The sequence below is a fragment of the Styela clava genome, chromosome 15 (genome assembly GCF_964204865.1).
Source record: "Styela clava chromosome 15, kaStyClav1.hap1.2, whole genome shotgun sequence".
NCBI lineage: Eukaryota > Metazoa > Chordata > Ascidiacea > Stolidobranchia > Styelidae > Styela > Styela clava.
The window spans coordinates 5,708,452-5,718,494 of NC_135264.1; the positions used below are offsets into that span (position 1 = coordinate 5,708,452).

The following is a 10,043-nucleotide window of genomic DNA, read 5'->3' on the forward strand; positions in this document are numbered from 1 at the left end:
AAGCGTAAAAGTTCACTGCAAACCTTTCTCAGCGCACACTTACAGCTACGGAACCGTTTTAAAACTACCTGTATGTAATAATACCATCCATTTTGCAATTGTTTAACTTATTTGAATATTATGTCACCAGGAAGTCACAGTTGGCGAAACATGTCTTTGTTTGAGTGACACCTACAGACGTAATTTTTATTTAAAAAAAAATTCGCGTGAATAACATCCGTTTCCAGTTTGAACGAATCCGATGTCCTTCTATTTTAAAACGCCTTTTTTCAGTAAATTCCGGGACAACCGTAGTCCAGTCCGGGACACGGGACGCCAGACGTCAATTCCGGGACTGTCCCGGTCATTCTGGGTGGGACGGATGGTAAACCTATATATAAACCTGATTTTACTTAGGGACTCGTTAAAAAAGATTTGTTTTAAAACAATTGATTTGAATCATTTTTTCACCTGTTTCGTTCTGTTAATCCTCTTCAAAAACCAACAAGTATGAATGACTTGACCGTATACGCCTTCTTAACATGGAGCGTACCGCTCGTGTCATACCACACCACCACGTGTTGGACTTTTGACCCGCCAAATTTCCGAGCGCCAACAATTTCGGCTTTAATTACGCTATGTCGTGCCAAAGCGCCAGTTTATTAAAATCAGTGATGGGTACTGTAACGAAGTATTTACTGTATTTCTGGCAGAAAAGAAGTTGTATAAAGTCTCTCCATCGCAAAATTCTACCCGATACAGGAAAATATAGAAAAAGGTTGGGAACTACGCCGGTTAAAACAAAAAAGTGAATGTGAAAACCTGCCCAATCGATCCTTGACGTCAATATCCTTCGGAACGCCAAAGATATGATTGACTTTCCCGTACACGTTCTCTCACGCTGAGAAAAACACGTCAACAAACGTGGTTGGCGAGAAGGCCGCAACCGACTAGCCGTTGCAGCGATGCTTGTTAGGTTAGCTATGGACTATTGGCTATTACGGTATATAGTATATATATTCTGTAAACCTGTAGATCTTGCATTAAACAGAGAATAATCACACACAATTGTAACGACCAAGAGACAAATAGTTTAATGCAGCATGAGTTGTCATTTATTTGCATGTGTAAACCAAAGCAACAAATGATTCATATAAAAAGTTCAATCTATGAATTCGGTAACAAATACCAGATATATTAGACTCTAAAATGTACCCATGTAGGAGTTTTTAATGTTGCCGAATTTCGAATATGTACTTTGAAAAACAGTTTGCAATCTGCGAGTTATACGTACACATTTGTTTGTTTACTTTGATGACGTTGAATCTAATAAAGGTTTGCTACTGACATGATATTAATATACAATAACTTCCATATTCAAATATAGTTTGATGTCGTTGAGTTTGTTTTATAACGATGAAATATTGAATCAAAATACAACACTTTATAAAGTGAATATATCAAAAGAAGTACATTTTAATCGAATTTACTACTGCCAGGCAAAGCACATATCTTCCCATCCTATACTTGTTACTTGATTGTGACTGGCAAATACATTCCACATATTATAAATTGCCTTTGCTGTCGGAGTTATGGTTCTGAAGTGTGAAAATCCCTTCAATCCTGAAAATATTTAATGCAAAATGCAATATCATTGCATGTACTAATTTTATACATCACTATGTAACATTATTGTATTTACCTATTGGTGTGCAGAATCCCATGACAAAATAAGTGTCGTAATCTGTCATGAAGAAATACTCGCCTCGAAATAGGTTGTCTGCATCTGAAATGATAGTTGTAAGTGGGAGCTAATAAATGTAAACCTTGGTCCAAATATTGCAATTTTGCAAGGTGATAAACCATGGAAATACTTAATAAAAGATTGTCGGCTCTAGAGGCATTGTTCGCGGGCCACAATAGTGCCAAGAATAGGTAAACAGTTCAATACAAAACAAACGCTTTAATTATGGAAACAAATTGATAAGTAGTCATTTATCCAGCAAAACATGCAGAAACCACCAAAAACTTACTAAAACATGCAAATGTGTTTCTATATTTATATTTAGCGTAAGATTTCAAACTCTTTCAAACTGAAAAAGGGCTTCCGCTAATGTAAGTGCTTCCGAATATTGAGGGTAATTTCTAATATATATAGGCAGCATTTTTTGCAATTATGTTTAGGCTGGTTGCAAAAAACACCTGGCATTAATTATATTGTTAGACTTTAACATTAATATTAAGTTATCAGGCATAGCCAACCTAAGCTATCAGAATCCGCATTCAATTTTAAGTTCTCTGCGATGCCAAAATTGTTAGCATATATTCCTGACCAAAAAGATAGACAGACAGATAACAATTAAGCCTGCCGAGAACATCATTCAACTTCGCTAGTTGCCTCAGTTAGTCATAACTCAGACAATTCAGTGACATTAGCGATGAAACAACAAAAGCTTTTTCTGGTAAATGTTATTACGAAACAACACTAAATGCGATTTTTTGATTACTCGCCGAATGCGACGCGGGCTACAGATAATGAAGGTTGGGAAAATGGGCCTGGGTTCAGACCACCCTGTTCTAGACGGTCAAAGCAGAATGCGGCAAGTCTTGGGTCTATATATTAGTATATATCCGCAATTAAACCAACAATTTCTACTTACAAGTATCTAGCTCTTCATTTGTTGCGCCACCACCTGGGGTATCAAAATACAACTTCTTGAGTTTTGCCAGAAACGAAGTTTCTAAAAAAAAAAATATTGGTTATGTTCATTAATGTCGAGAATACAGTGTGTTATATTTCTAACAGCAGGTTTTCAATACGCTACGTCGATGCAAATTTGAGAATTTCGGTAAATAAGACATTGTCTTATCAGTAATATATATTGCTAATGCGGGTTTGAGCTTAAGTGCCTATTTTTACAGATGAAATTAATTCGATAAATTGTGTGGCTGAAAAGTTTACTAGATACACAAGTAATGGAACAGTAAATGGAATTGCGATTTGGTGCGATTAGCGCTCGCCTAGGATAAGAAATTATAAAATGCTTTTTTAGAAATACTACAAAATTAATTCAATGTAGAACTATTTTTTCTGTATGTTGTGTCTTTGTCACATTGTTGATTACAATTCACAATGATACAAATTGCGCTCACTGAGTTGTTGATCTATGATGTATGTTTCGCCCTCTCTTCGGATAAAGTGTAACTGGAAATCCATTGTATTCTTGTTGAATAGCCTTTAACAAAGGTTATAAATTAAGCAAACAAATAAACAAAAACGCTGCTACGTGATTTGCTCTGTCAAATGCACTCATAGAACTTTACAGTTTACACAAATCGATCAAACTAGACAGTCTATATTTGAATAAGATTACTGCTAGTTCACCCGCGAACGCTCAGAGTTAGGTTGAACATAACTCCATCTTCTGGTGCTTCGAAATGATGTATATCATGACATGTTCTCGGAAATTTACCAGTATTACCAGGATTCGGAATGTCAAGTCCATCAAACCATGTTCCTTTTATTTTGCCGAACTGAAATACAAATACACTTGAAAATTATTTGAATTCCACTGCATGTACCGCCCTGAATCGTTCGTTAATCGGGGTCCTATAGCTAATTTATCTGAATACGAAGGTTGTGTACAGGAAAAAGAACGAAAATGTGTACAGCTGTATATTGTCGAATTCAACTTCTTAATTCGTCAACTATACCAGTGGTCGGCAACCTTTTTCGGTTGACGGACCGGTAAAGCCTGACAAAACTTTGGCGGACCACCTTTATACAAATAAACTAAGCCTATGCAATAAATCATACGCATTAGGAAATTTACTAAAAACGACGGTTATGCTATTTAATGCGATATCTGTATTTGTTTGATGGCCATTAACTGTTCTCATATTCGAGACATTGACACACGTAACATGGTTCGTACATCTAACCTACTTCGATATTATATCGTTTTTGTAGTTATTAATATTGATAACCAGGCCTCACATTAAGATTTCGGGTTAACAATGCTTGCATCAAATTGTTGGGGAGATCTTATTCGGACTGATGAGAGACATTCCTATACGGGCGTAGAGACAATAATTGGCCCAGCATTATTGCAACATACTGACATGGCAATTGTTTATGAAGTCAGACTTGCTGATCAATAGTGTTGTGCAGGGGTCGGCAACCTTCATGTTCTTGCGGGCCAAATATACACGTTTCAGGTAGCGCGCGGGCCGCAATATTTCCGCCTTCGAACAATCGCTACATTAATTAAACTTCAATTTATGGCGCATTTGCATTGCTGCCCTTCTCGCCTGTCCCAATGAGATGTGTATGTAGCGTTTTTTTAATATATTATCCAACAATACATTGTTTCTATTTATCTATTATTAATGTGAAAGATGATGTTTTTATGGCAACTCGTCGTCCAAGTGATGATCTGACAAGCGAGTACAAATTTTAATCTAAGTTTAATGCATTTCAGATAAAGCTGCTCAAGGCCATATGTTCTTCCGAACGTGGACTTTACACCTTTTGCCCTAACGCACAGATGAGCTGTGGCGCAGTCCCGGGTTTCGGGATCGAAATTTCGACGACTCGTTTTGTAACGAGTTTAATTAAAACATTGAAACTCTTAATAACTGCGATGCTGACTGGGCATATCGAGCAAACTGGTTTTGTAATGCCCACGAAAGAAAATACTTTTCCGTCCGAGCACTTTGGAATGCTCGACCCTTGTCGCTCCGTTTTCCGGACATTTTTAAATTTTAAAAATCGAAATTAACTCGAACGACATACAACTGAAGCCACTTGTTTCATAAGAAGCGCCGTACAGCAGCACTTGTCACCACATAAATTCGTGTAGGGACAATAATAAATTTGGGATCAATTTTTGTTTTATGTATTGAATGTCGAGTGGTTCGAGAGTCGCAACAAATTAGCTCGCGGGCCGCATTTGGCCCGCAGTTTGCCGACTCTCAATGTTGTGTTTGTCTGGTTTACTGTTGAGTGCTGTTTTTTAGTCGTAGGGCTTGTGGTTAGATTGTAGAGGTTTTATTACGGCCTCGTCTGTTTTTTAGGCTTGCACGTAATTGACAAAAATCAATTCCGTAATTACGGCCAAATCGATTTCGTAATGACCCCGTAATTGCGATATTTTTTCACACATTTAAACCTATCATAACAACCAATTGAATTCACTTCATTTTCGATTGGGACATCGAGTTTGGGTTTTCATATTGCTGACAGTACTACACGCCGGCGACAGATGTTAAGACAAGAGAAGAGTGAATTCAAATTAATTTTATTCCGATTTTTATCTTTTGTGCTAGCTTTGATTTCCTTTATCATTTTTGCAAATTAACCGTCCCAATTTTATGCGATCAATTTTATCATTACCGACACTGGTATACGGATATTTATGAAACGATAGTTGACTTTTTTTAAATCGTATTAAAAAAAAACGTCGGGTTTCCAATTTATCAATGGCACGACGAGCGTATTCTTTCGTTTGATTATACTTGCGCTTGCCTCGCGACGAAGACTTGTTATTGCACCGTTTTTAACATTATTCGACTTTACTACCTAGTCAGCATTTTATAATAATTATTGATGCCGACTTATTGACGTTATTCCCATTACCATGCTTCATATTACATTAAATCATTTCGCGGCCTAAATGTTGTAACATTATTTGCGACAAATTTAGATCAAAAATTAATTATTTGCGCATAATTTAAATAACGTACTTATATGACATGGCTTTTCCGAAAATACGAGGTTATATCGCAAAAAAATGCATATTGTGACATTTATTTTGCACTCACGAAGAAATCGACTTATTTTTCCAACTCAAGTCGACGATCCTATCGGCCAAGATTGACACAAATTTGGTCGAGTGTCGGTGGTATTCAAGAATCAAAATAAGTTGCCGCATTTGGTAAAGACAGTTAATCATATTTGGCCGAAATATTGCGAGGCATTGTGGAAAATATATTGAGCAAGGACAAGTCCGGACTGATATAAAACGATAAAACCGGTAACAGAACATCAAGGTTTTATAATTGAAAATGGTTCTCGCACAGAATAAACACACTGGCTCATACTTGATATTTAATAGTAGTTAAATTGAGAATATTGAACTGTTGAAAACAAAAAACGATCGTCGAAATTCTTAAATCTCGTTGCCTTGGTTAAATATAATCCAATGTTAGCATTATTAGCAATAGTTAGCATTATTACATTATTAAAAAAGGTTAAAATATTTCATTTTTATTCTTCATTTTAAAAGTGACTAATGTGCGACTTCGTCAAAATATTATACCAACAGAAAAAGTTTTTGATAAATTTCCAAGATTTCTTACCCTGTCCCAGTCAATAGCTTGATATTAATCTGTTTTGGAGCAGAGCTGAGAAGTTGCCGTTTCTCCCGAAAAATATATCGCAGCCAAAAATATGTCGATCTTCATTCCAACCATTTTTGCACGAATATGTCGCAGGTATATTGTTCTCAAATGTGCCCATAATAACTTGGTATCCTTTTATATATTTTTCGAAATAAATGTCGAAATATTTAGATGGAAAAAAAAAGCTTTAATCTTAATCGTCTAAGCAAAGGCTAATACTATATAACCGTATTTCCATCAATGAAACAATATATAAAAACAATGCATCAAATCTAATATGGCCATTGTTGTTCTTGTGCGCACACAACAGTAAGTTAATAAAAGTAAAATTTTTGACATTTTAGGATATTCGGTAAAACACGAAATGCCAAAGTTTTCAAAGCAGTATAGGTTGGTCAATATTCAACGGTTTATAATATTTGATTATTCAAAATATGACATTTGAAATCCCCCGACTGTTCAACGAACTGAAGCTATTTATTTTATGAATTAAAAAATCGCATGAATTTGCAAGTAATTTTCCTGTGAAGCCGGTAAATGTAAAGGTCATGTACGTGCATGTTCGGTAAATCACGAAATGCTAAAGTTGTCAAAACAGTAAGGATTGAATTATTTTATTCGCTTTATGGTAATTACCTTTCCAAATACTGTATGGTCTATTTTGTCTGTCGCATAAATATGCAAATATTATTTCTGTGACATCGCTAAATGTGAACGTCATGCAAAACATTTATGGACACATTTCTGGATTACCACCATGGAAAATTAGTGGTTATATATCCGTTCGTGTTAAAAGGCGTATGATCCAACTACTCACCAGACGGCGAGACAAGTCTCAATTCAAATGTTTCTACCACGCGCCATTTCATTTTCACGCTCATTCTCAATTAACTTGGTACAGGATTGAAAAAGGGAATGCAACGAATGCTCATTACAATTCGGGTTTGATTTTAAATATATATATATATTTTATTTTTGTATCTTTTTTTTAATTTTTATTGTAATATCCCTTGAATCGTGGTAAATCTAGGGCAAGTCAGTGCGTTTCAGCAGTTGCGCACGCTGCCAGAATTATGATTTTAAAAATGTAAGAAAAAATTTTGCTCCGACTTCCTATCTTATCGCGTAGCTTTATCGCCAAGTTATTAGGCTGCCTGCACCAAAGTCATAAGATTTTAAGAACAATGTTTATTCGACATATTAGAGAGAAGTTTTGATTGAAAAAGGCAAGATAAATCATGAAACATAGCTCACGGTCTTGCTGAACACAGTCAAAAGCAAGTTTATAGAAGACCGCTATTCGCCTAAATCTGGGTGTGTTGTTAATACAACGTCGGAGGATATTCTTGATGTCACGTCTTTTGATAGCCCGGAATCTATATAGACAAGACACAATGAAAACGTATCGAATGCGCCACTCTCAGCCCCTCTATCCACAAATAAGACACATGCATAAATCAGCTTCTTCTTTATACACTTGGCAAATAACAGCGGTTTTCTTAAATGAATAAAACACAATTGATTAACTTAAGTCACAGAGCATTTATCAACAACAAAAGGCTAATTTCTTACCAAACGTTTTCCGATCCGAGTGGCTTATACAATTACAATATATATATATATATAAAAGATAAGTTAACAGTCAACAATACGGACAAATATCTTCGGCTATTACACGACGAATACGTAATGCAAAAATGACGGAAAGGAAAACGCTAAACCAGACAACAGATAAAATTACTAATTTACGCTACAAGCAAAGGGAATAATTGTAATAACGGTTCTACAATGATTATTTACAAGGCAGCGCACGATGCACTGTACACAGAGGCAAAATGTACGATAAAATTGTAAACAACGTACGTTTACAACGTAACACTTGGATAGGTGGCAAGCAACGCAGCTTGCTACCTAAGTTCGAATCTCATGAAAAGTGTGACAATGTGCGGTAGAATTACTCACCGTCGCGGGGTTACTTCGATGTTCGATTTGAGTTTGCGAGTAGTGGGACCGCACGTTCATGACCCGCCCGAATATAAAATCACTCATTTCTCGGAATATTCAAAAACATTTCTTTGCTAACTATTAAATTGCTAGAAATAACATTCTCACTAGAGATCATTTACGTTGGTGAAAAGCAGTATAGTCGTCGTAGCAAATAAATGTAAACGACTAGTTATGACGTTCTTGGCAAATAGTCAAGAAATATGTCGCCGGACGTTCACATTTAATGGTGTCACAGTAATAATATTTGCAAATTTATGCGACAGTCAAAAATAGATAACATATCGAAAGTCAATTACCATAAACAGTTGAAAATTATTCAAAACGTATTGTTTTGATGATTTCAATATTTTTTCATATTTTCATATTTTGAATAGTCAAATATTATAAACCGTTGGTAATTGTCCAACCCTTACTGCTTTAACAACTTTAGCATTTCGTGTTATACCAAATATACTCAAATATCGAAAATTTTACTTCTATTAGCCTTCCTTTGCACATAAAAACAACAACGGCCACATTAGATTTGAGGCATTGTTCATGTATAACAAATTGCTCACTTGTGGAAATAGGGTCATATAGTAATAGCCCTTGCTTAGACGGTTGACTTTGAAAAGCATTTTTTAATCTAAATATATCGGCATTCATTTCGGAAAAAATATTTAAGTAATACCAAGTTTTCATGGGCGCATTTGAGAACAGTATACCTGCAACATATTTGTACAAGAATGGTTGGAATAATCAGTCCCATATCAGTCTCCTTCGAACAAAAAAGAGAGTAGAACTATAATCATAGCCATAACAATATTAACAAGATGATACGGGTAATCCTCATGGTTAAAATTTGATTCGACAACATCTTTACAAAAACCTTCAAATAATACATTTTTTTTTTCAAAATATGAAATCTTGCGTTTATTTTCTTCTTGTAAACAGCCTACGCTTTCAAAAAAATTGACTAATGTTTCCTGATTAACGATTAATGGCGCAAGCTGATTTCATTTGATATATAATAGGATGGGAAGATATGTGCTTTACCCCACGAAATAAAGTCGACTAAAAACCAATTCTTTCAGTGAAGTGAAATGAATACACGACATCCAACTATATTTACAAATTATTTGTGATCGCCCACAAAAACATATTACGGAGTCAGTTAGCAATGGAAGTGCAAACGTCACCAAAATGCTATTGGTTTTTTCTATTTTCTATTCGGCCATTCGTGGACCAATTTTGCTGGTTTTCTAAACGCGCCACCACGTGAATTTTTTAGCTATTTAATTCTCATCAAACTTGGGCAATATGCTTTACCTAGATTTAAAGCTTTATTATATTACCGTTGTAAATTGTGCAATTTTACAGTTCATATTTAAAATTAACCTTTCGTCTTCTGTTTTTCACAAATCGCGAAAACAATGAGGAACCCTTGAGTTCATGACAATTATGCAGGTGTGGTGAATGAATTGTATACTTTAGAAAATAAACAATTTCCGATATTTGACATAATGAAAAATAAAATTAGTTTCAATTTAATTTTATATCGTATCAGGGAAGTTGTTATACATTAAACAGACATATCGGACAAAATTAAACTCCTTGAACAATTTCTACTATGTTTCTCCCATAGAATTTTGTCTGCATTTGTATTGTATTGCACA

The 10,043-nt window shown here is 35.2% G+C and overlaps 1 protein-coding gene across 1 annotated transcript; it reads right to left on the minus strand.

The window, feature by feature from the left end:
* Positions 1-1,071: 1,071 nt before the first annotated feature.
* Positions 1,072-6,688, minus strand: LOC120333735 (uncharacterized). The gene is made up of 6 exons (XM_078109605.1): positions 6,340-6,688; positions 3,365-3,513; positions 3,133-3,215; positions 2,640-2,720; positions 1,682-1,765; positions 1,072-1,602 (listed from the first exon to the last, which is right to left on the minus strand). The coding sequence occupies exons 2-6, from the start codon at positions 3,391-3,393 to the stop codon at positions 1,469-1,471; spliced, it is 411 nt and encodes a 136-aa protein (XP_077965731.1). The 5' UTR covers positions 3,394-3,513; positions 6,340-6,688; the 3' UTR covers positions 1,072-1,468.
* Between the last annotated feature and the right edge of the window lie 3,355 nt (positions 6,689-10,043).